The following is a 27,046-nucleotide window of genomic DNA, read 5'->3' on the forward strand; positions in this document are numbered from 1 at the left end:
CGTTTCTATTATTTTTTCTGGGCCTAAAAACTGTGCAAATTAATTTTTGTTATATTGAAGTCGGCAGAGGCAGGGGCCGAGAAAAGCAGAAGCACAGTGTGAATGAGAGAATGTGAAAATAACAAAAAAAGCTGCGGGACAGGCTGGATTTCTCAATTGCGGCTATAATAATGATCCAATCGGATCCCAATTTGGTGATCTGATATATATGGTATCTTCAACATAGTAGGTTTGGGAGGTTTTCGCCCTTTTGCGGGGGTGGAAGGGGGCGGTTCTCATTTTTTAAATACACTTGTAACAGTCTGAGCATACAGAAGTCTTAATGCAAAATTTGATGGCTCTAGCTTTTATGGTCTCTGAGATCCAGGCGCTCGACAAGACGAACGAACAGACAGACATGGCTCAATCGACTTGCCTATTGATGCTGATCAAGAATATATAGTCGGAAACGTTTCCTTCTGTGTGTTACATACTATTTACTCTTCGAATACCGGGTATAAAAAATGTTCCCAGAACAAAATTTAAAAAAAAATCGAAAAAAATGTTTCTATTATTTTTTCCGCCACTGTATGTATGTATGTATGTGCTAGCTTTATTTATAATTCCTTTTATTTCGCGCCCTCAGTGGCACTTGTCGGCCACAATGGGGAAACGGACAACACGTATTTCGTTGCCATAGTCACAGACCACAGAGTCGCAGGCAAGCATCATGGTCTTGGGGCACAGCTGCAGATTGGCAAAGTCCAGCTTGACCTCGCGGGCCGGCTGTCCGGTACGTACATCCCAGACGATCAGAGATCCTGCCAAAGTCACATAAATATTCAATTGCTTTTCACGAGGCGTCTGATAACGGCACTTACCCATTTTGCTGGTCACAAGCAGCGACGGGGTGAGCATCAAGAGACTCGAATAGGCATTGGAGATGTTGATGGTAGTCAGCAGGTTTCCCTGGAATCGCTCCCACACACAGATCCGTTCATCTGTGCCCAGCGATATCACGTAGCTGGGCGCACAGGCCAGACAACTGACAGCACCGTCGTGAGCTTGGATGTTATACATGCAGGCTCCAGTAAAAAGATCCCAAACACAGAGGAGGCCATCCTGCGATCCTGATCCGCCAGTGCCAGGCTGCCAGCGGTCCACAAACAGGCAAGTTATTGGTCCACAATGTCCATGCAATGTGTACTCCGCATCCGATTTGTTGAGACAATAAACCTGAAGAGAGCAGCGCAGATGAGCATTTGTATGGTGCATTTTTAGGGAAATTAAACCTGCCTTTAACGTGTGATCCTGGCTTCCGGTGAATACCATGTCGTTAACCACCTGCATGCAGGTAATGGGTTGCTGGTGTGCGAGGCGCACTCCCTCCAGCGTGATCTTCATCTCCTCCTTGGTGGTTTTCTGCACTGTGTCCTGCTGGCAGCGATGCTGCTGCTGCTGCATCATAAGGCCCAGGCTGCCGGTCGAGCCAGTCCGCACGTGAGCTAGAGGAAGGAAAAGAAACATCAATTTAATACATCTCCAGTTATCGGCGAATACTGTTATGTGTACTTACTGCGTCGGTACGCGGAGGTGAACCCCCAGTCGATCTGCTTGCCTTTGTAGTATGTCTCCAGACGGTAGAAATCGAGGCGTCCATTGAGGCGCGCTACAATAACACGATCGCCGTTTAAATGGATGTGCGTGATGCCCTGATTGCGCTGGGCATCCTCCTGGTAGGCGCACTTGAGCACGCCTGCCGGGGACTCCCACAGTTCCACACGGCCGTTGGCACAGCCGACGACAATGAGATTATCAAAGTAGTCCAGACACCACACTGGTGAAACGGGCAGCTTCCGCACCAGTGTTTGTCCGTCCTGTCGCGGCTGGGATATCTGCATCTCTGATCGCCCGATACTCGCCAGTCGCTCGCCGCTGCGTGCGTCCCATACGCGAATCTGTCCTTTGAGGCAACAGCTTATGATGTAGGACCCGTCGGAGACCAGGCACTCGATACGATGCTTATGGCCGGCGATCTGCGTGGGAACGCCCTCGAGTATTTGTTCGGTTTGCTTGTGGGGGGCCTCGGACTCGTTCCAGCTGGAACGCCACTCGGCGTAGTTTCTGGTGCAGATGCATCGATAGAAGACGACCATCGTGTAGCAGAGAACGAAAATGCTGATGCAGCACAGCAGGATGGCGAAGAAGATCTCCATGGGACTCTTGGGAACGAGCGGCATTCCGCCGGGCATCACCATCGGGGACTCTCTGCGAACGTCGTCATCGTTGAAGTCCAGCGGATCCAGTGCAGCAGCCAGGGCCTTCCACTGGAAATTCTGCTGCAGCTGCTCCTGGGGATTGCGCAGCAGAGTGGCAAGCTCCGGCGCTATGGCATGACTCAGCCTGATAGTGGGCAGCAGCGTCACGTAGTGGCCGCTCAGCGATATGTTGTACTGCTTCATAATAGTCGACCAGTGGAAATTCGAAAGAAAATAGTTCTGGTCAAAGTTGGGATATCGCAGACGCAGCAGCTCTTCGGCCGTTTCATTAATGTCGTTTTCAGAACGGGGGTCTATTGGTGTACTAAACCCGTTGCTGCTTGGGGGGCTAGTTGGGGTTCGATGCCCATCAGCTTTCAGTCCCTCGAAGAAGCTGCTGACTGCTCCGCGACCCGCCTGGAGGCGCCGCTGCAGCTCCAGAGTACCAGTCATGGTCCCGTTGCTCTGCATGGTGAACAGCTGCTCCAGGCAACCGGAGTTGTAAACGATGGAGCAGATCCACACAATCATCCAGACCATGAAGGCGCGCTGGAAGAAGCGCGTGCGGGCCCAGAAGTTGACGATCTTGATACGCTTGGGGATGCGCTGCTCCTGCGTGGAGTGCCCGTGCCCATTGACCAGGCCTGCCCGCTCTCCGGCAGCGGCATCGGCAAAGCAAAGCTTCGGATGGGACTGCGACCGCTGAAAGGAGCCTGGCACAAACGGAGGCAGGGTCGGAGCGGCGCCGAAGAAACGGAAATCCTGCCGTCCCGCTCCCTGAGTGCAGCTGAGCATCATTTTGGGCAGGTGTTTGGCCTCTGTGGTATACTCCGCCCGCTTGATGTTCATGGCCAAGATGGTGGAGAAGAGCAGCATCTGCAGCATGAAGTCTGAGAGCAATCCGACGATGGCAAAGATGCAGAACTCCTGGATGACGGGCACAAAGGTTGCCAGGCCAATAGTCAAAATGGTAATCTCTGTCAGTAGCGTCTTGGAGATGTGCCACCCCTCCTTGCTCAGTGCCTGTGCGATTCGAATCTTCACATCGAACGTCTCGTCCATGGACACCACACTCCTCGTGATGACCAAGCTGTTCTCCAGGCCCACCAGAATTACCAGGTAGGGGAATATGTCCTTTGACTGCAGGGAAATGGTCAGGCCAAAGAAGAAGCACAGACCGAGGGACATGGCCAGGCTGCCGGCGGTGGTGATGACGCTGCACAGAGCCAGCAGAAATCGGGATCTAAACACATCAATTTTACGAACGGAGAAGTAGACGTAGGCGAAAACCAGCACAAAGGCCACTGTGTAGGGCACCAGCTCCCACATCCTGTACTCTCCCGGGTAGAAGATGTACGTTATGGTCGACGGCTCCTCCCCGGTCGCAGAAATCGGCATCGGCGGATAGTAGCGCAGCAGCTTCTCCTTCAGCGTCTCCAGATAATCCACATCGTTGTGCTTCAGAACCAGCGTCAGGGCATACTGAATTATCCTGGCGCGTGCTCGGAGCGGGTAGCGCTTGAAGCCAGTGTCCTGCATGGGCAGTCCAAATAGCATTTCCGCTGTGGATACCTTCGACTTTTGTAGATTCTGAAACAATAACAGTAGATGAAAGAGGTTATTGAGGGATTATTGATGGCCCTCAAGTCCATCTGGGTTCTAGCCACAAGAGGTTAGTGCGTATGGGAAATGCAAGCTAAATCCTCGTATAAATTTCCTCCTGATTCCCCGGGGAAAAAAATCTTCCGCATTTCGGAGTAGAGTTAATCGGTTTGATTTGCCAGTTAATTGGTAAATGTGAGCGCCTATGCATGTATGAACGTATGTATGAATCCCTCATTATTTCATTATCAGAAATGTATATTGATATATAGTGGAGAGCAATGATGAGTACATGTTCACAATACATGTTAACAAATAGGCAATCCCCGAAAAATACCTCGCTTTTAAATAGCGAAAAATAAAAAACTAAAAAAACTCGCATGCATACTTATTTATGCACTTTCCGTTTTTTATATTTATAAATTTTCTAATCAACAATATGCTCATCTTGAGCTAGGGCAATTTTTTCTTTGCTGTTTCACTCTGATCACCACCGATTGACTAATGCCATGTTTTTCAGCAGTATAAGCTGTCGTATGGCCATTTTCAGTCAGCTAGTCACCCCATAAAGTATATATATTCTTCATCAGCATCAATAGCCGAGTCGATTGAGCCATGTCTGTCTGTCCGTCCGTTCGTCTGTCCTTCCGTCTTGTTGAGCGCCTGGATCTAGAGCCACCAAATTTTGCATTCAGAATTCTGTATGCTCACACTGTTACAAGTGTATTTCAAAAATGAGCCCCGCCCCCTTCCGCCCACCCAAAAGGGCGAAAACCTCCCAAACCTACAATTTTGAAGATAAAAGAAAATTAAAAACACCATTCCGTAGGGAATGATCATATTTATCAGATCACCGAATTGGGTGATTGGATTGGATCCTATTGGATCATTATTATAGCCACAATGAAGAAATTAATTTGCAGTGGATAAACCCACCCCGTCCCGCAGCTTATATTTGTTTTTTTCGTATTCTCTCATTCACACTCTGCTTCTCTGCCTCGGCCTCTGCCGTGGATTTGCAGTGTCTAAGGAAGGGAGGCGAGAACGTGGAGCGTAAAGGAGCGTGTTGGAGTTAGTAGTGTTGTTGATGTAGACGACAGAAAAAAATAAAAATTTGACAAAACACCGCTAAGGTGCAGATGTAGTACTGAGTGCCGGGTATAAAAGTTGTGACGCGTAAGAAGCGTCTCACACGTCCCTTCTCGTTTTGTTTAACATTAAAGTGAGAGGGAGAGTTCGGGAGAAGAGTTCGCTAATTGGGCAACAAGCTCCAGGCTTTTATGGAGATAAAAGTTGACGGAATTTGAACACACACGGCATAAGCTATCGTCAAGTAAATCTAGTCAAGGGTGAATCATACACTCATACAATCGGGAAGATATACAATATAACACAGCCCATCTGGAACTGTCGACATGCATGTATGGGGGTACTTTATGTACGCTCGATTTTATTTATTATTTATTACGCCTGAACAACTCGGTTTAGATACCTCGTTAGGGTAAAGTAAATGCATTCATATATGTACATATGTATGTATGTATGTAGGTACCTATGGACTACCAAAGGTCTTGCAGTCTAGACTGCGAAAAAGCTATGCATAATGCAGTCGCCGCGAGACTCGACTATCGAAACTATAATGTTTGCAGTTCGCAAATACCGAGGGACAGGAGTCGGCGCCCTACTACCTCTCTGCTACAAATTTTTTCAATTCTCTAGATCCCGAAACCAACAGGTGGCGGATGCCATATTCATTTAAAATGTGACTCAGCTTCAAATTCGTTCGTAATCCAAAAGTTAACTGATAAGACAAGCGTAGCGTTCGAGGGTTAAGTCAACTCATTTTCCACTTAGACACGAGTGTTTGGACGATTTGGGGTTTATTAGCATGCAATTCGAATAGACAGAAAAAACGCATTAGGCTGCTCCGGCTGCGGGTGCGGATGCTTGACCACTTACATGATATTGAAATATCGTGTTCAGAATATTCGTGTCTCTGGTGAAGTTTTGAGCGTTCTGCGTCCAGAGGTTGGCCGGGGAGAGGAGCAGACAGCCATACTCGGGAAAGATCTGATCCAGCTGCCCTTGGACCCCGCGTTTCACGTTCTCCACGTGGAGGCAGTTGTGCTCGAGAGTGCGCTGGCTGTGGAGGATTATATGGACGAAATTTGATTCAATTACTTTGACAGTGTCTGGAAGTGGTACTCACGTCTCGCTGCTCTGATGATTGCGCACAATTTCGAGCAATTTAAAAACTTCGTAAAGCGGCGCACGAAACGCATCCATTAGCTGCATCCCATCGCTCCAGGGCAGCACACTGGCTCGCAGTGTGATCTGCTGGACGTAGAAGAGGGCTGGACTGCTCTGCGCCCAGGGGAGCAGCGGGGGCAGGCTGCGGTCTGTGCCACTTCCATTGAATAAGTGCGCTGGGGCATCAGGCGGCGGATCGGGTCCGACCGTGGCTACGGAAGGCGTCAACGCTCCACTGTGATTGTAGGCCAATAAAGACTCGGCCTCGTACGGCAGCACTATCTTTGTAGGTATGGTTCCCGGCAACGGTATGTTGATCAGCGGATAGCTATCAGAAGGGAGTGAGGGAGATATGAAGTGGTGGTTAGCTCAAGTGCTCGGCTGGTTAGCTATTTTAAGACCTGGCGCGTGTTCGTGTTTGGTCTCGGTGTTTCGTCATCTAACGCGTGTCCCAAGCATTCCCACTCTTCGCCTAATCGCCGGCCCTAAGCTTCTACAACTTATACATTTAATGTACATCCTATACATACATATATGATTCTTGATTCGAATTTTAATGTTTTCAAGGTTGACAGGCCATCGGCTGCTTGGCAGCAATGCCACCATTTGGCCACCACACTAATGCGACCACGTCGCTTGCCACTGATAAGCGTCCTGATAAGTATTATTACTAGACTCGGCAGCTACTAAAAACAAAACTCGATGCTGATAAGCGCAGGTATCGGATTGCGCTGATCCAGCTTATAGACACCCCAATCGATCTGATTTGGTTAGGGTTTGGATTGGTCTATGAGTAACCGGCGGAAATGCTCTTCTTTCTCAGGATATCGGATATGTTTAATAGTTCAAAGTAATCTTCAAATCTTCCGAATCGAATATTTCCGGCGTACCTCAAGTCTAGACATTTTTATTTCAAGCTTAGAAACGTATCTAATGCAAACATCCACAAAGATCTGAATATTCCAACAATTTAAGAAGAAATAAAGAAAACTAGTAAGAAATACATCGACAGACTCCACAACCACGAAAATAATTTAGTCTTAAGTCTATTAGACAATAGCCTAACAGTAAGAAGACTGAAAAGATACCACATTCTCGATATCCCTGATAGATAAATCCAACAAACTGAAAAGATGTTATATATAATAGCAGGGCTCATTGGAAAACTGCTATTTCTGTTAATTGAATATTAATTATATAATTTACTTATTGTTTAAAAAAACAGATTGTAAATATAAAGAGAGAAAAAAAAAAACTTAGAAACAAAATCAAAATCAAAATACTGGTGGTTAGTGCTTACATACATAAACTCCCAATCAGACGAATAGACTCACGAGTTTTCGAAAAGAAAAAAGTTTCTAAAAATCCTGCAACGAATGATAGTGGACAAATTTATTTTTCCATTAATCAAGATTCTTTTCCTTATTTAAAAAGTAAAGAATTCGACTTCTAAGTGAAAAAGGTTTTTTTTATGAATTATTTTCTGTAAATACCCCAAAAAGAAGGCCCGTTTTACCGATCACTCGAATAGACTCAATGATGAATTTTAGCAAAATTATTCAAAAGCTTTCTAATACATTTAGTTTTTATGATGTTTGGAGCTTAACTAATAATGTTTGTGGGAAACTTTTTTGGAATTGCTTGGTAATGTCCTTCAGGACATTAAAATGAAAGGGAGGGAGTCGATCTATTCTTTTCAAAATAAAACTTTTATAAAAAAAAACGGATACGAAAAATTCCGGTTTCCGGTGTCATGACACGCGCGACAACAAAGCAAGTATCCTTGCGAGTTTCAGTAAAAGGAGAACTTTTGTCTAATTTCAATATTAACACAATGCTAATTACATTTTTGTAGCATAGAACGGCTAGTTTCACCAGAATACTCGCACGAAATATAACGATAAATTGATATAGAAATCAATCACATAATTTGGAAGTTTTTTTTCTCTCCTGATCAGAATTTTACAGGGATCGCATGAGGATAACTTTTACGTAAAAGATATGAGTCTTGTCAACAATTTTAAGAATTTAAACACTACATAATTGCATCAGACAGGTCTGCAGCTTTAATTGAACCCTTTGAAATCCCTTTCATTTTAATGTCATGAAGGACATTACCAAGCAATTCCAAAAAAGTTTCCCACAAACATTATTAGTTAAGCTCCAAACATCATAAAAACAAAATGTATTAGAAAGCTTTTGAATAATTTTGCTAAAATTCATCATTGAGTCTATTCGAGTGATCGGTAAAACGGGCCTTCTTTTTGGGGTATTTACAGAAAGTAATTCATAAAAAAACCTTTTCCCTTAGAAGTCGAATTCTTTACTTTTTAAATAAGGAAAAGAATCTTGATTAATGGAAAAATAAATTTGTCCACTATCATTCGTTGCTGAATTTTTAGAAACTTTTTTCTTTTCGAAAACTCGTGAGTCTATTCGTCTGATTGGGAGTGTACATATGTACAATAAGTAGTGGTTTTATGGATACTATTAATCCTTCTTCCTATTCTTTCAATAAGTAAGAATTGCCAACCACAAATCAGTTGTCATTACTTCATAATTATAAACTACACATATAAATAAATATGTAGTACATCCCAACAGAAACATACGTATGTATGTACATACATACATACATATGTGCTATTTATATAGGCGCATGGCGAACACCCAGTGTGTGGGGTTCAACAAATTCCACTTATAATCAATAATATTATCAAACTGTGAGTGCAGTTTTGCTAAAATCGAGTATTTGAGCTTTTTCCAGTGACCTGGTGACTGTGGCGGGCATGAAGTGTCGTAGTAATAACAGATTAAGGAAGCACACAAGACACACCTACAGCCAAAGTTAAATACTATTTCCAAACTATTGATTATTTTCCAAAGTTCAAAACTAGTTGCTCATCGTTTGGGTGTTGCGTTTTTTAATTTCACCCTGCTGGTTCTTATTCCTACACAGTTGTATAATACAAATATGTATGTACATATGTACATGCATACATTCATATGTGTGTATATGCCTGTGTATTTGAATATTATCCCACTAACCACGAAAGTAAAATCGCCACAAAGGCTATACTGGAGGCGCATGTAGGATAGCTGGACAGGAAGAGGCCATGTTTGTAGTAGAAATGCGAGACGGCGGCCGGCAGCCCTGCTGACGCTGACGACGAGCTTGATGAGGAGGTGGTGGAGGAGGATGCGGTTGCTGATGCTGCGGAATTTGGGGGTTTGCCGGTTACAGTGCCGCCATTCGGCGTCGATGTGGTCGTCGTTCGCGGCAACGTTGACGCAGCTGCCGCTGCTGCTCTGGCAGAGCCATCTGTTGCGGCAGCCATGTTGTTGTTGAGCTTACACTCACTCACACACAGATACGAAAATGAACTTGGGCCAAAAAAACAGAACAACACTCTCACAATTAGAGGCGCTACGGCGTGTCGACTTTGTTTTAACGAACTTTGTTTTAAACTTAAGTTGTATTTTCTGGCTTTCCTTAGATTTGTACAATTTAGTTGCCGCAAATTACGCAATTCCGCATATGCAACGCATCATCTGCGTAGGCGAAACGCCAACGTCTACGCAGCCGTCGCTCCCAACGAGATATTATTTATATTTATTAATAGCGTTGATTTGTTTGCTGCGGTTGTTGTTCTATTGCTTTGATTTCCACTATATCGATACATTTTCGGTAGCACTTGCTGAAATCCCCAACGATTTGCATTCTATTTCTATTGATTTTTCTTTTTCTTGCGCTTCATTCGCACCTTTTGGCCCCACGTTTTGTTGTTGCAATTAATTTACGTTTTCGCGCATCTTCAGCGCTCACTCACTCACACAAACACAATTATATACTATACACATGGCGGCACACAGCTACAGTCGTTGTATTCTTATTAAAATCTGCGACGTCAACGTCGCTGTCACCGAGAACTTTCAATTAAATTGAAATTCAGCACCGTCGTTGCTTATTGTTATCAAATTATTATAGCTCAAAGCTTTTTATTTCTTTTTATTTGATTAGGCACTTTTCTTCTGATTTCCATAGGATTTTCAGTATTTTACAGCGGCCCGACAAACATTCTACTGCAATCTTAAGAATATGTTTTCGATTTTTCACATTATTTTAGTGCGAACAAATAGGCGCCCGGTTGAATAGTTCTAATATTTAGCACGTTTTTTTTATTCGGGGCAGAATTTTCCCTGCGCTGCGGCACCATGTAAACACAAGCCCAGTGTGACCGGCTCTATCTATAAGATATACCGTCTGACCCTCAAAAACATTTCGAAATATACAAATATACCGTAAATATATCGATCAAAATTATATTCCTCGATTTTGATGTTTGACATTCAACATTGGAGAATATATTTCCGACCATAACACAACAAATGCCATTTAGGCAACATCAACTACCAACTCATGGTTGGCATGAAATTCCAGATTGGTTGCCATCGAAATCTCAACGTTTTTGACATGGTCGAGTTGAGTTTTATTTTTGTATACCTGGAACTCGAAGAGTAAATAGAGTATATTGTAATTGTGCAGAAAGTGAATGGATGTAATGTACAGAAGGTTCAGTTCAGTTCAGGAGAGATCAGCATCAATAGCCGAGTCGATTGAGCCATGTCTGTCTGCCCGTCCGTTCGTCTGTCCGTCCGACTTGTTAAGCGGTGGATCTCAGAGACCATAAAAGCTAGAGCCACCAAATTTTGTATCGAGACTTCTGTATGCTCACACTGTTACAAGTGTATTTCAAAAATTAGCCCCGCCCCCTTCAGTCCCCACAAAAGGGCGAAAACCTCCCAAACCTACAATTTTGAAGATAAAAGAAAACTAAAAACTTAAACTTAAAAAAATTACAAAACACCGCTAAGGTGCAAAAGTAGTACTGAACGCCGGGCATAAAAGTTGTGACGCGGAAGAAGCGTCTCACACGTCCCTTCTCGTTGTTATTGAAACCTATTTAATATTTATAATTATTAATAATAATTATTATGATGAAAACTTAAGAAAAATTATTATTGAATGCATTTTAAAATATAGCTTATAATGATTACGGTCCTTGAATAAAATGCAATTTTTAAATGTAACAGACATTAAGGCAGGTGGTAATAATCGCGCCGATCAAAAACCTATCGATATATTTTTGCGATAAGGGGAATGAATTCGGACACCTATTTTGAAAATATTCGAATTTGTGATTGCTTAAAGACCATTCAAGTTTCCACTCCGGACAGTTTACCGTCTATTATATTTTGATTATTTATTTTTTTCACTTTTCGACATTCACACTTACAGATAACATACTTATTTTGTAGGTATAATTATTATCATCAGAATAAGTTTCTACTGAACAAATTTAATCTTTGAAAACTTTTTGTTCTTTGTTTTGGTTTTGTTTAGAAGTGTAACCTCGTGAGCATGAATTTGTAGCATTAGTTGTATAGTATGTACACGTGTTTTGTTCACCATCTCTACCTCTCAGTTTACAGATCAGCTAAAATCCTCTGTATCTCTGTTTATGATGGGTGCGGGGTGGGGTCTAACTACGAAGCGTGGACCGGATCGGAGAAGACCAGACCACACAGAAAGTTGCTAAAGTAATTTAAGAATTGACATGCATAGTGGGCATACACCATATTGCTAGGCCCTGTCTTTCGCTGTGTACTAGTCGATCCTGGTTGTGGGCATCCTGTATTCCGCCGCGTCGTATATGGCCGCCATTTCCTCCGCGTCATGCGAATGCATTCCACCCGATGATGCCGCCGCTGCCTGTGCATTGTACCGATGCCGCATTAATGTATCTGTGGCCTCCTCTGCTGTGGCGTACTCCTGCGTACGCTGATGATATATGGCAGCCTCCGCCTCGGTCCCTGCCGCTGGCAAAGTCTCACGGCCCACGTTCCTCATCCTCACTCCATTCTCACTGGAGGCGTTCATCCGGCGGCCAAACAGGAGCACGGTTCCCTTGCTGAGCAGCGGGCAGAGCAAAGCCTGATGGCAACAAGCAAAAAGTCTGTAGTTGGGGCCCTGAAATGGGTCAGACATGGCAGCACACAGCATGTGATCCAGATTGATGCCAGTTAACTGGAATATAAACCAGAAGGATAATAACATTGTAAGTACATACACAGCTGCATTTCGACGACTTACTATGGATAGTGGGGAGAGAAAAATAAAATGATAAAACAGCATGAAAGCTGTTCCAATTTTTGTCCAGTGGAAGTCGCCAAGGTCCTCCACGGAGTACGCTCCTGAAATTACCCTCAAAAGTTAGAGTTAAGCTGGGGAAAGAAATGGATTTGTGTACTTCTGTCACTTACCGCTACGGATAATGTAAATGGGTATAATGTAGAGCAGCGCATGCTGTATCCAATACGTGGACTGCTCGAAGGGATAAGTGCGGCCCTCCACCTCGGGGAAGAGAAAGGCCAAGAAAGGGCCGTTCAGGTTGCTCATTTGTATCCGAAACATTGCCGTAGTTGTCTTTGTGGGCTTGGCGGCCAGGAGATAGATCTGGAAATGAGTGCATTGTATTCAGGTGGTGTCTGCATGGGTAATCGCTATAGCAAGACTTGCCTGTAGACACGTCTGCACGTGGCAGGGGTTCAAGGCGAAGATCATCGATTGTCCAGACAGCTTAAAGCCCATCTCAATGCCAAACACCATGGACATTGCGACTAGGAGGAACAGCCGCGTGGGGCTGTGCGATTTTTGAATCTCATGGAGTGGCGGCAGTTTTATGGGGGCTAGACGCTTCCACGACCTGTGCATAATGAAGACAAAGAGGGCCGACAGCAGCACCGTCTCTATCCAGCGTCTCCGATCCGTCATATAGTTTATGCACTCGGGCCCCGTTGTCCTGGGAACCTCAGCGGTAATGCCTCCAACGGCCCAACTCCAGTCCCATTCCATTGTGGACACAGCACTTGTCGGGTAACTGGCTTACTTGTACTTCTTATTTCCGATTCTGTAAATAATATTGACATTGAGCTTACAAATTTTAATATTTATCCACCCATTTTTTATTGATTCTGTCCCACCCATGTCCTAAGATTTGACATAAAAAATTAACCACATTTCGTGCCACTGAAAGGGCAAAGCCGATTTAAGAACTGCTCTATGGGTGTAAGAAAATATTCGAATGCAGTTTTGAATGGTAGAGCATGCAAATACACTACAATTGTTTACATACTGCGTTTAAATGGAATGAACACCATTGCTTTGCCTTCCACCCGGCTAAAGTAAAAGGGGTGGTCTTGCGTCAAAAACGTGAAATATCCATGGATACCAAGCCAGCCCACCCAATAAAGAAAAGAAGAACCCCCTTACTTATTGTTTGGGGGTTTCTTTTGTCTGAGAGTTTGTTTGTTTGTTTGCTACGCTATTCTGGTAGTTGAAAACTCGCAAAGATCGGTTATTAGCGGTGAGCAAATCTTCAAATTCAATTACCGCTGGCCACTCTCCCCTTTGGATCGGTGACAAGGCAGAGGCGAGATGTGCCACTCGCACTCGGAAGTGACCAGACCAACAGCAAGCCTGCTTCCAACAGGAAGGTGTGGGAGAAAACAAGTTCTTGGGTAGCAAATGCGATATGAAATAAATTGGGCACTGCACCGGGGGAGACACAATGAAAGAGTATGAAATCATGTCAGCGCTGACAGTTGCCGCAGCTGTCCGTTTGGCCAGGTGCCAAGACCTGAAGGCCACCCCACCGCAATCATTTCTCCCGACCACCCTTTTATTATATTTTTTTTTAGAAAGCACCGGGTGGGATAATGTGCATGTGTGCATATGCTTAACGGCGAGCCGCGGCGGGGCCAAGTTCGTGTGTACATATGTATGTACATATGTAGGTATGTATTTTAAGACCGCAATGTTTTTAGAAGCACACTTTTGAGGGACAAGCTACCTGCACCTGCCTCTGAATCACGCCACGGTAGTCGCGTCGTCGCATGATCTACTTGAAAGGAGCAAGGAATAGGAAACCAGGCCTGGTCAAGCGTGGAGCAGAGAAGCGGCGGCGGGGGGATCACCCTCAACAGAAGATGTGCTTTTCATTGTCAAGAGCAAGAGAGCACAGCTTGTGCGAGCTTTGAGAGGCAGGACACTGAAACAACAGTAATGCCGTGAGTATATCACCCAAACCAACACACAACCACCCACCGACAAGACAGCAAAGAAGCTTTCACACAAACAACTAACCCGATTAAAAAGCACTGCAGTTGTTATTTGTTTGCCGCCTGTCGGTCGCACAATTATTTTTTCAGCTGTGCGCAGATTACAGCGGAACGAACCCGCAGCCCCATGGGGCGATACAATGTGCACGTTTACTATTCGATATTCCGTTTTCAGCATACATACATACATATATACATATATGAATGTATTTGTCCTCCAATTACCTCTTTCGCACTCTGTGGGCTGATTTTGGGACGCCACGTGGTCTTGTGCAAAGCTCGCCCCGAACCCACTAATAATCACCACTCCGACGAACTTTTCACGCAATTCACAATTCAGAGTTTTCCATTATCGCATGTTTCTCAGCATCTTATGCTCTTGCGTACAATCTGCATTCACTTAATTTTCAGAATTTACGATGCAGTTGTGGGAAAAGAGTACACGCGGATGGCGGAGTATAGCGCGCTGCGGGCGTTTCTGTTGGACAATGTTTTCGGATTGTGGAGACGACTGCGAAAGTCGTTCAAGTCGCGTAGCGGCTGTTCCCTCCCTAAGCTGGTAGTCACGTTTCCTCCCCTACCATTCATTGTCCTTGAGCGAGCTTTCGCTCTTGGTACTGAGCTTTGCTGAGCGACGAATGGCACTGCTTAGTTCTCTCCCTGTCACATTGGGCGCCAAAAATTCATTCGCCGACGATTGTGTACTAGGAGGTGCAACATATGACATTTAAAAATACATATATGTATGAATCTATGTGTCTGCAAATCTACGGTGCGCACTCATAATAACTGAGAATCGGACAAGGCAACTGTCGGACCCAAATTGGATTAGTGGCTGAGAGAGTGACGCAGAGAACTCATGGCAACGTAATATTTCCGGCGTGCCATACCCGTATGGCCAAAGCAAACTTTACTATTCTACAAGTGCATACATACTTATTGACACACATATGTGTCTAATCGTATACCCTCTGATCTTGTTCATTTACTGCAATTATTTACCAAAGTGATTTTTTGACCTTACAAATAGCCGAAATGTTGCAGTCCGGTGACTAGCCCGTCTGGTACCGTTACCCACAAGAGAACACACGTAACTGCAATTAACCGTAAATTGCGAAGAGAAACAGCGGACGACATAGCGACAAAAGCGAAAGAACAATAGACTAGCGGGTACGGTACATTGTGCATTGGATTAGTCGACTACAGAGACCATTTAATTACACATGCCAGTATTAATAATGTGCATCAACAGATAGTCACAATTTATGGGGTGGTGTTTGTAAGAAAGACTAAATATTTCAATGGGCACTTATATGTCTAACGGAGAGTGCTACTACTCGAATTGCCTTGATAAGATTGCGCTTTGTCCAGAACGATTCATGTTTTACAGATTAACCATAATCAAATAAATTCAAAGGAATACATTTTCACATAATTTTAATGGTCCTGATTACCATTTTTATACCCGGTACTCGAAGAGTAAAAGGGGTATTTGTGCACAAAGTGAATGTATGTAACACACAGAAGGAAACGTTTCCGACCCCATAAAGTATATATATTCTTGATCAGCATCAATAGCCAAGTCGATTGAGCCATGTCTGTCTGTCCGTCCGTCTAGCCGTCTGTCCGTCCGTCTTGTTGAGCGCCCATGCTGAGATGCATAAAGCAACTATATAAGGAGGCCTCGTCGGTGGCAGAGTTTCTCGCTGCTTTTCCCAATTCTCAGTGCTCGTTTGCTTGTTGACGCGGAAGGTTGGTTGCGGACAACATTTTTTTTCAAAACAAAGACTACTAACAGGTAGCAAACTATTAAAAACTAAATAATGAAACAATTATCATGTTTTTTCACATTGCCTTCAAATGATGATAGTTTTTTTCCGACGAGACCTTCTTATATAGTTGCTTTATGGATCTCAGAGACCATAAAATCTAGAGCCAAAAAAATGTGCCCCCAAAAGGGCGAAAACCTCCACAAATCTCCAATTTTGAAGATAAAAGAAAACTAAAACCGCCATTCCGTAGGGAATGTCCATATCTATTAGATCACCAAATTGGGATGCGACGATCATTATTATAGCCAGAATGAAGAAATTAATTTGTAGTGACTAAACCCACCCTGTCCCGCAGCTCTTGTTGTTCTTTTCACATTCTCTCATTCACACTCTGCTTCTGCTTCACTCGGCCCCTTCCTCTGCCGCCCCTCTGCCGATGCCTGTGCGGACTTTTAACCCACCCCGTCCCGCAGCTATTATTTGTTGGCTGCCTCAGCCTCTGCCGCTAGTCTGCAGTATGTTGGTCTAGGGAAGGGCGGCGAGCGTGTTGGTGTGAGAAGTGATGTAGATGTAGATGACAGATGACAGATGAAGAAAATATGTAAAATATGACAAAACACCGCTGAGGTGCAGATGTTGTACTGAGTGCCGGGTATAAAAGTTGTGACGCGTAAAAAGCGTCTCCCACGTCCCTTCTCGTTAAAGGTGTTTTTCAACTGGAATATCAATGTTATGTATGAAAAAGTATGCTCGCCCACACAATTTTGTGAAATACTCCAACGAAAGGATGGGAAGTAGCACTTCATATGGTCTGGAAATCATAGGGCTTAACCCAACATGCCCAATATTGTTTTTTTCAAGAATTTGTACTTTAGCCGTACACCCCTATACCTTCAGAACCAAACGCGTAGCTTTCTGGGACTTCTTGCAATTCAAAAATATAAAGCCAGTCGTCAACGAGCTGTCGTAAAAAAAAAATAAAATATATAAAATTGTTTTCATAAATTTTGAGGATATTGAAGACCTTGACCTTGCCTTCGACCAATTTCTTTGATTTTCTCAAGCCTACATTCCACTCTATTCAAAAAGGTGTCATTTGTTTAAATTGAAAGTCTGGAAGTGTCTCAAAAAGTCTTTGAATGTGAGGAGGTCCGGCACTACTATTTCATCGAACACAACTGTACATATGTATGTAGATACAAGTCATATAAATGAAATTCTATTCAAATGATTAAATATTAAATAAACATATGCAAATCTACAAACATCGTTTTTTGTTTGTTATATAATCGCTACAGAGAAATTGGATGATCGCACGACGATGAGTCCGCATTGACCAGGTACTTCAATTTATTTTGGGGGAACATTAAAAAAAATATATTTTACTAAAAATTTTGAACTCAAGAAAGAGTTGTTGGCCGAATGGACAATAAAAATAGAATGATGGATACAGTTTTAAAAAAACTACGCACCGGGAGACAGTTTTGTGTTAGTTTCGACTCCATGCATTGATTGATCTGATTCTCTGAATCAATTTTGCATTTTGACCGCCAAGCAAGAAGAAAATAAAAAAAATTAAGGTTTGCAACATTTGTAAACCACCCAAATTGTAAAGTTATCGGGTGTATGTACAAAATGTAGTTCATTTTATTGTCACGGACCATCAAATAAATAAAATTGATAATTTCGAAGGTCGTACCCGGGACTACATATGATTTGCTTTAAATTAAGCAAAATTATCAAAGTGATCAGTTTCAGGAATCTCCATAATGTACAGCTATCGATAGTGAAACAATTGTGAAGGAAGTATTGTTATCGATGGAACTATTGATCTTTGATCTGGCTGCTATTTTACCTCCCAAACACAGAGCTAAAATTCTGACAGTCAGAGAACTACTGAAAGTAAAGTCTCTAAACCCGACCTTGTATAATGATGTTATTAAATCCACTGCTGTGTACCAGGAATATAGTGATCTTTTCGATAATAATAATGAAGCCAAGAGCCAAGCCCACAGCCTTAATTTGTCCGTCAGTCTTTGACAGGAAAAAAACTGACATCTCAAACGAGGAATGCAATGCGATATATCAAGCTAAGCTTGAAGAATGGGTGTCAGGTGGATGGAACATTCTTCCCACTGATGCATCCATCAATGGTGATAAGACAGGCATAGGTATCTTAGATTACCCTTTAGATAACTTTAGCTATTTGTTCAGGACTGAAAATAGTTCCTCATCTGTGTTTGCAGAGCTTGTAGGTACATTAACGGCAGTTAAGATATCTAATATAAAAAGAGAGTTATATTTTGCATGCGCAAAACAAATAAAGTAATTTAATTACACTGCAAGCACGTGGGGAACATAACCTCTACGCCAGGTAAGTATTGGAGCAACCCTGTAACAAGTTACATATTACGACGTGGCGATTTCCCCCTTGAAAGGCGGGTGGCCAAATAATTCCCCTCTACCTAAGGGTAGAGCGGTAACTTAAAACCTAAAAAAAAAAATAATATAAAAAGATACAGTAAAACTGTAATTCTCTGTGATAGTCAAGGCGCCTTAAAGGCTCTGAAGAGAAATGGATCAAATTCATACTTAACAGACGAAATCCACCTCAACATGGACAATTCCTTCACGAGCAACTTTATTGTGCACCGGATACCCGGTCACAAGAACATTTCCATTAATGAAAAGACTGATATCCTAGCCAAATCAGCCACTAATGTAGGCAAACTATTTAATTTACCCCTAACATTCGATGAAGTAATAAGAAAAGTTAAAAATAAGTTCAGACGGAGTTGTTTTTTACAAAATCAAAGCCAGAAACACCAACAATTGCGACGTTTGCAACGTTCTCGACAATGCGGAACATGAAATCTTCTCCTGCCAACGACATGCCATTATCAGGAAAAAATATAAAACTTTTCATCGCTTTAAAGATCTTAAGGAGCTGTTGCTCACAAAGCAGCCTCTTTTTTTTTTAGAGAATTGTCCAAATTTATTAATGAGGCTAATTTGGAGTTGTGAATCGAAACACACTGGATTTTATGCAGGTCGGGTTAACTCGGTGCCAACGGAAGTCACCTTGGGGAGCAACCTTCTGTTGTTTCTACTTTCTGAGGCAACCTTCTGTTGCAATACACACCTACACCTACACATACACATCAATCCATTTCACTACTATATATTTTGTTAAACTCTTACACACGACCACACTTTAAACTAAGCATCGTATTGTTTAAATTATAAGAACATTGCCCGCCCTCATCAACAACCATCGATAGCAACACTCGTCAACAAATATCGACAGAAACACCGAACATACTCTTTTCAAGAAAATATCGACAGACCCATCATCGAACTGAAGCACCCGGTCAATGCGGATTCATCGTCGTGCGACCATCCAATTTCGCGGCAGCGATTAAATACCAAAAAAAAAAAAATAACAAAAATAAATAAAGTAACTGGATTGCATTGCAGAAAAAATTCCAAAGGTTTTATCATTGACGCCTCACAAAACCTGCTGTCCGTGTGAAAACGGGGAAAACTCTTTAGAGGCTCAAGTCATAGCCAATTTGGAAAAACTGTAAACCGAAAAACACAAAGCAGTGCTGTGTGCGCGTGTGTGTGAATAAACAACAACACCAACACCAACAATGGTTGGGATTATTGATGAAACGCAGCTGTTTTATCCCTTGGGGACACGCATCAAAATAGCAAACAACTACGGGACAGTGCGATATGTGGGCGAGGTAAGGGACAAAAAAACCCATTGGCTTACGAAGTGATTCCAACGGGTGTATTTTACAGGTGATCGGGCATATGGGAACTTGGCTGGGCATCGAGTGGGATGACGGCATGCGAGGCAAGCACAATGGAATTGTGGATGGCAAGCGATACTTTCAAACGCAAATGCCCACCGCTGGCAGTTTCATACGTCCGGGAAAGGTGGGTCCGTGCGCCAGCCTGGAGGATGCTGCCCGCGAGCGGTATCTGAACTACAACTCGAGCAATGTGGATGAATCGTTGATTCGGGAGGCCCAGGCCAGTCTTCAGGCCTCGCTATTCGAAGTAGTGGGGATGGACAAGATAGCGCGCAAGCAAAGCAAGTTCGAGCAACTTTCGGAGGTGAGCGTCGATGAGACGCCAGTAAACGCGGCAGGGTACCTGAAGGATTTTACGCAGTTGACGACGTTGAATGTGAACCACACGCTGATTTGGAACTGGGAAACAGTGGCCAGCATTACGCAGCAGCTGCCATCCTTGAAGAATCTGAATCTTAGGTGAGTACGCACTCGAATCCATTACTAGTTCAGTTGATTATTGATTTAAATGTTTAGCTCTAATCGATTGGTCTTGCCCTCGGCATCACAAATTGCGGAGTTGGAGCCTGCCTTCCGTCATCTGAAGCACATAAATTTAAGTAGTTGCGGCTTCACTGACTGGAAGGATGTCATGCAGACGGCCTTGCTCTGGCCGCACATTGTGTCGTTGAGTCTGCAGGAGAACCCTCTAAGTCAACTGGCTGTGGTCGACTGCAAGCGGATTTTCACTCAGCTGCAGGAACTAGACTTGCATCGCACAAACCTTATGGATTTCGATCAAGTTGTCAAGTTGAGCAATATCACCACATTGCGCTCATTGAATCTCATAGAGAACAGAATTGAGGAGATTAAGTTGCCCGACTGTGAGCCTCAGGACAAACTCAACATGTTTGTGTCTCTGGAGAAACTCAACCTACTCCACAATCCCATTTGGAATGAGGTAAGAGCCAGCGATCGGTTTGGATGTCTTCCATTAAATCATGTTTTCCACAGGCCGCTGCATTCAACGAGTTGGATAAGCTGCCGAAGCTGAATCATCTGTGCAAGACACCGCATTTGAAGTCAAACTTTGATGAAATGGTATCTAAAGCTGTTGGCTGCATTGCCGGATTGCAGTTTATCAACAAAGCTAAAATAACTGCTGGGGAGAGGCGTGGCGCCGAGTACGACATTTGGAAGAAATATTCCTTGGAGTGGATGCAGGCGACGCAACAGGGAGCAGATGCTTTACGCGAGTTCTGCCGAAAGCATCGCACTTACCCGTTTCTAGTGAAAAGTACGCACACATTCAATTTCAGTCGATTAGCTTTATACATTTTGCTTTTCTCTCACTTTGTAGAGTATGGTTCTCCGGCAGACTTTGTTCCAGACATACAAGTCAAGAAATCGAATCTGATCAAGCTCTCCATAGTGCATCAGGCGACCGGAGAGATCTGGGAGAAGAAAGTGCCGAGAATGATTACAGTGCAAACATTGCAAGGATTGGTCATGAAGCGTTTCCGGCTGACCGACATTGTTCCCCAGCTGTGTTACCATGATGCCAAGCATCCCGAGCTGCTGGTTCCCCTGGACAATAATGCAAAAACTCTGGATTTTTATTCAGTGCAGGAACATGATACAGTTTTGATTCAGTAGCGGCTGGCCCATTTCAAATCGGCTACCATTATATTTTTGGTATTCAAGAGTGGTATTTTAGTTTAAGGCAATCTGCTAAATTATTGTTCTGATTCGTGGCACTTGCAAAATTAAATTACTAATGTTATTGTTTAGCTACTGATAAGTTAAAATTTACACTTCAATTATATGCGATATTTATATTCTGTTTTGCTTATAAAACCTAAGCCAGAAGTTGCCCAATCAATTTTGTATGGACACAATCTGGGAATGTACATGCGGATACTCGAAAGTTATAATTTGATTTTAACCAAGGCGTGCATGCACATTGAAGATTCTTAGTTGTCACAACTTTGGATTGTCTTCATTCATGCACGTTGATGCACCCAGATGAATAAATGTACACCTGTATGTGTGAACATATTTCCTTGCTCTAATTATACCCGGTACTCGAAGAGTAAAAGGGTATATTGTACTTGTGGTCTTAGCAATGTGAGTTTGCGTTTATCACACTGTTACAAGTGTATTTTAAAATTTTACCTCGCCCCCTTCCGCACCCAGAAAAGGGAGAAAATCTGAAAATAAAACGCTGTTCTTTAGAGTACATCGGAACGGACCCAGAATGACGAAAATCACGACCAGTGCCTACACCCCACCCCTTCCAGCAGCTTTGTTTATTTTTTCCCATTCTCTCTCGTGTGTTGCTCAGGGGGAGGGGAACTAGCTAAAAGGGTGTGTTGGCGTTAGAAGTGATTTAGTTGATTAGGTCGATGGCAGATGTAAAAGAAATGTAAAATGTAAAATTCAAAAAAAATCATAAGGTTACTTTATGTACATATGTTTGCATACATATATACTTACATATGTGTATGTAAATATGAATGTACTGACGGATTACCGGGTATACAAGTTCCAGCGTCTCATAACGTTCCTCCTCGCTTCGTTTCGTAGTCGGGAAAATATCGCGCACCAAGAGCACCGGCGTCGGGAATGGCAGCCAACTCTGTCCCAAAATTCAAATCAACAAAAATATTGTTTGACCCTCATTAACTTTACAATTTGGTTGGCCCGACGAAAGCAAAGAACACATTAGGGCAGGATGAAAGAGTGGTCAAGCTGTACAAACTAAACTGGAACTATAAATACCCTTCTTAGGCTGACCTTTCACCCTTTAAAAAACTTACCGTAATTTGGTATCACTATATCTATCTTCCCGATTCGATATGGTAAATTCAAAGGAAATTTTTCTTGACTGTAGACAAAATTCTATTAGAACAACCCAATGGTTTTATTTACCCAAACAATTTTGATTAATATTACTAAGATCAGAGCAAGTATTTATGATCAAGGAAACGGCTCATGGAAAAAGATGAAAAATCCCTGTAGTTCTCTGCGCCGACTTTGCGCTTCTGCCAAAAGTTGTTGAGCCCAAAAGAGTACAAGGGAGTAACAAGGGAAGCAGCCTGTTACAAAGTAAAATACGAGAAGTTAGTTTTCCTTTTTCTCCCTTTTTTCCTCTCCCAAACTCATTTTCCTTGCCACAATGTAAATGACAGTCGAAAGAACCATTTCAGTGGAAATACGAGGAACAGCGCTGGCGGCAAAGTTACAGCAAAGTAAGGTGAATATTCTTTGGCTGCCTGTGGGCACTGGGTCAGGCACCAAAGTGTAACGGGAAACCATCCTGCCTCCCGCCGTGCCTCAAGAAAAAAATACAATATTATAAAATCTATATGTGTAGATACATACATAAGTATCTACCCATACATACCCGTACATAAGCGTTCGGCTGTCGTATTGGACTCCATTGAACTTGAACATAATTATAGAGATGCTAGAAATACCAAGAAATGCAATTAAAAGTCGTAGATGGAACCAAACTTCGGTTCTTCCGGGAATGATACTCCTTTTTGAAGCATTATCGTATGTACGCTTTTCCATTCTGTTTTTCTTTGCCAAGCTGACACGCACCTGGGATCATAAACAATCCGCTTAAGCGTATGCACTGAAAAGTACAACTTTCGCATCATCTCGGGAAACTTTCACCCTCACGAAGTTGGGAGTAAACAAATTTGCAGAGGAACGGACCAGCAAACAACTGGGGTACCTTAATGAAAATGTACTAAAAGTGAGGCGCAAAGCTCACAAAATTATGTAAAAATAAACATAGAGTGTGTAGGGGAAATGGTGGAGTGGGCACACCAAAGTAAAAAGCGCGATGAACAATGCGTCTTCTTTTTGTGGGCCTCTCTATCCTGGTGCCAAGGTACATTTAAGGGAAGGTAGCAGTGCCGGACAGGACACGCACTACGAATCGAGGGTTCAGTAGTCCGATGCCTTACCTGTTATTAAATATACTTATAATATAATTCTTATATGTATGTACATGTGTATATTTTAGGTTAGTCTGCTGCTCGCTCTGCTTTCAACTCTGGGCTTCTCTTTTCTCGAGGTGATTATCCATAATCCCCAAAAAGCGTTCGTTGGGCGGATGATGACGATGACTCCTGGCTGTCGGATTGAATGACTAAAGACAAAGTTGCCGTTGCCCAGAAGATAAATGCGGGATGTAATATTCGCTTTTCCCGGAGCCTGTACCTGCCTCACATACCCCAGTCAGGACAGACAGGTACTAGATGGCGGCGTTAATATTTGTAGCTGCGCAGAAATCTGTAGTCTGGCGGCGATAAAGCATCTTTGTGGCGACAATGAATCGGTGATAAAGCTTTTTACGTGCCAGCGGGTAAATAAAGTGCTTCTCCGTATCTCCTCAGCCTCATCCCTGACACATACACAGCTGTTTCGGCTGTTGCTGTTTGTCTCTCAGCTCCATCGCTGGTTTTGCATAATTTGATGCAAGTACATTTGCCCCAGAGAAAACGGGAGGATACGCCAACATGCCTTCGGCCAAATTCGTCGGTCTCTCACACTGAACAATCTGATTTAAATCTTTAATAAATGGGTCAGACTGTAGAACTTTTCGCAGAAAGTTAATAAACAATATCTCCTCTTTGATGATCTATATGTATGTATGTAAATATGACCATATGTATGAGTTTGTGAGTTTCTTCCTATTGTTTACTTTCGCTCAGTGCAGACCACACCTCAACTGTTCAAAAATTACAAATGGGCCTTTTATGCAGTGGAAAAACACGTTTTTGTGGCATGCGTACTTGGATTTTTGGATGTTGGGTTTAGATTTAACTCTGCGCTCCTCCCCAGCCCAGATTCGCCCTGATTCACTGGCAGAAAGCAACTTATTGAGGGTCACAAAAACCACAGAAAAGTTATTTTCTTCCCTTTGAAGTAAAACGAAATTAGTTTTGGTAGCTTAGCAGAATGTGTTAATGAATATCCATCCACTACTCCTTCGATGTGACCAGGGGCAGGCCAACAACAGCCATGGGTCCGAATCGAATAAAGCCATTTCGACGTGCATTTGACTGGAAGGCCGCAAAACCAATTGCTCAGATGGCAGAGAAAAAAAGCCACATTCATCCAAACGAAATAACCTCCATGTAGCTTCACTCCCATCCACCAAGCACTCATCTAACACCCACCTGAGTGTGCTCGCAGGGCCCTACATATGTATGTCCATGACATCCACGACATGTGCGAAGTGTGTGCACCTTTAGCCACGAAAAACTGCAGTTTCACTGTCAGGAGCTGCTCTGGCCGGGCAACAAGTTGGATTGCTGATGCGGGCCCCCTGGTTCTGGCCGGCACTGGCTGTTCCTGTTGCTTTGCTTCTGCCCCTCACATACATCCATGGTGCAAACAACCTTTCCGACATTGTCGTGGCCCATATACACGGGAAATACAGTAAAGTCATCTCTATTATTGGGCCATCTCGGGGAGAGCTGACAGAACTTCTGTGTCATGAGCATGTGGCTTTATCGAACCCGGGCCAGAGCAGACAGGTCCCCTCCTACTATGTTTTCCATTGTAAGTCGCACAGAAAATGGGCATCGACTTTGACTTTAATGTGGAGTCACCTAAGAATTGAACTTGCGCACACAGAAATTTACTCGTCCTGTAAAAGTAAAGCACTCCTTTAAATGAATTCAAAATCGATAGTGGGCAGACCTGAATATTTGAGAGATTTAATATTCAACTACAAATTTGATGGTTTTTATCAAACGTTTTCTTCAATGGTAAAATAATGAAGAAACCAGGCAATGTCCTGTTCTTAGACCAATAACAATAGTCAATCCCGTAGCTCCCTCCTATCCCTTCCCAGGAGCTAATTTGTTGCTAATCTGCAAGGGCTTGTAATTTTGTAGATTGGACATTTTGTATGAATTGGTCGGTCGTAGCGTACCCTTGTCATTCAGCATCTATCGATGGGATGTGTTCCGTTTTGGTCCTTGAACACCTATTTGTGCCTTGGCATGGGCCCGGACACGGATCTCAGGCATGGTGGGGCATGTTGTTATGCAAATTACAGGCCCGCGCACTCATGACTGCGTGTATGATATGAATGCGAATTGGAATGGGATCCCGGGATAGGGGTGGAGTGAGACGAATTCAAAGTAAACGTTTTGAATGGTTTTAATAACTTTACACACTGACTGACACACATGGCACACACCTGCTCACACAGCAACAATAAGGACAACGCGACCAGCGACAACAATGAGCCTTGGTAATGCGAGTTGGATGAACCTCACATACCTGAATATGTATGTACATATGTATGTATGTAAGTACGGATGTATGTTTCTATGTTCTGCATATTAGATGGGTCGCTGCTGAAAATTAATTCCACTCAATAGCTCGGTGTCCCTCCTGGACTGAAGAAAGTTAATGCTAACGAGGATTAGACAAAAGTTATTTACATATGTATGTATTTATGTATGTATGCATGTACATATGTATGTACTTATGTACGTATATATTGTCTATCACTATCAGAGTGGGCCAGACTAAGCATACGGTTCCTGTAGATTATCGTCGTTGAAAACAAATCGTTTTGTACTTTATCTTTTAGATAATGGTGTCCAAACAGCAACGACAACCAACGCATTCAGAGATAAGTCGTGATTTTTGAAAGTATATGTTGTATTTTAGAGCAAAAATGAATTAGAAAATGATATATTGACCAGTCGAAATGGGTAATTTACTTTGGATGTCTCTACATCAAGAGTTTCTGTCAAAAGAAAATGATTAAATTTGGTTGGTAGATCCCCTTGGCTCGCTCACGGACACTTTCAAGAATGTTTGGCGATGTGTTGGCTTCGTTGATTCCATCCAAAAGTAAATGAAATTATGCTGGTAAACTTTTTAAATGAAGTCAAAAGATAATTGAATCCCAGTTTTATTCCAGGGCGTCAAAGCGCTTTGTTGCCAAGTTATTAAGAAGCGCCGAAGGGCAGAGACCGAGCCCCAAACTCTGCATAGTTGGGTCCGAATAGGGAAAAATGTACGTAGAGTTCTTTTCAGTAAAAACAATGGTCTTAATTAAAGCTGAATTGCGGTCGCCCTGCCGGGCTCCCTTGCCTGGATGAATCCGTGAAAGCAATTACAAAAGCTGGTCAAAAATCCAAAACAGACAGACAGCGTGTGAGGC

The 27,046-nt window shown here is 43.1% G+C and overlaps 3 protein-coding genes across 5 annotated transcripts; 1 reads left to right on the forward strand and 2 right to left on the reverse strand.

The window, feature by feature from the left end:
• Window positions 1-595: 595 nt before the first annotated feature.
• On the reverse strand, window positions 596-10,313 carry LOC117588515 (sterol regulatory element-binding protein cleavage-activating protein). 2 transcript variants are annotated; one of them, XM_034279845.1, is made up of 7 exons: window positions 9,138-10,313; window positions 6,049-6,417; window positions 5,799-5,982; window positions 1,556-3,827; window positions 1,276-1,484; window positions 861-1,215; window positions 596-800 (listed from the first exon to the last, which is right to left on the reverse strand). In XM_034279845.1, exons 1-7 carry the CDS (start codon window positions 9,425-9,427, stop codon window positions 622-624), a joined length of 3,858 nt encoding a protein of 1,285 aa, XP_034135736.1. In that variant the 5' UTR covers window positions 9,428-10,313; the 3' UTR covers window positions 596-621. The 2 variants fall into 2 exon arrangements, with proteins under 2 accessions (XP_034135736.1, XP_034135746.1); XM_034279855.1 differs by lacking the exon at window positions 9,138-10,313 and adding an exon at window positions 6,491-6,543.
• A 1,169-nt stretch (window positions 10,314-11,482) lies between these two features.
• Window positions 11,483-15,392, reverse strand: LOC117590827 (transmembrane protein 164). Of its 2 annotated transcripts, none has more exons than XM_034283814.1 (5): window positions 15,273-15,392; window positions 12,670-13,060; window positions 12,414-12,606; window positions 12,244-12,344; window positions 11,483-12,177 (listed from the first exon to the last, which is right to left on the reverse strand). In XM_034283814.1, the coding sequence occupies exons 2-5, from the start codon at window positions 13,003-13,005 to the stop codon at window positions 11,758-11,760; spliced, it is 1,050 nt and encodes a 349-aa protein (XP_034139705.1). In that variant the 5' UTR covers window positions 13,006-13,060; window positions 15,273-15,392; the 3' UTR covers window positions 11,483-11,757. The 2 variants fall into 2 exon arrangements, with proteins under 2 accessions (XP_034139705.1, XP_034139696.1); XM_034283805.1 differs by lacking the exon at window positions 15,273-15,392 and adding an exon at window positions 14,496-14,772.
• Window positions 15,393-19,401: 4,009 nt separating this feature from the next.
• LOC117589034 (tubulin-specific chaperone E) lies at window positions 19,402-21,717 on the forward strand. Its single transcript, XM_034280665.1, has 5 exons — window positions 19,402-19,791; window positions 19,850-20,322; window positions 20,380-20,803; window positions 20,857-21,139; window positions 21,203-21,717. Exons 1-5 carry the CDS (start codon window positions 19,696-19,698, stop codon window positions 21,496-21,498), a joined length of 1,572 nt encoding a protein of 523 aa, XP_034136556.1. The 5' UTR covers window positions 19,402-19,695; the 3' UTR covers window positions 21,499-21,717.
• Window positions 21,718-27,046: the final 5,329 nt, after the last annotated feature.

The sequence above is a fragment of the Drosophila guanche genome, unplaced genomic scaffold, assembly GCF_900245975.1.
Source record: "Drosophila guanche unplaced genomic scaffold, DGUA_6, whole genome shotgun sequence".
Lineage (NCBI taxonomy): Eukaryota > Metazoa > Arthropoda > Insecta > Diptera > Drosophilidae > Drosophila > Drosophila guanche.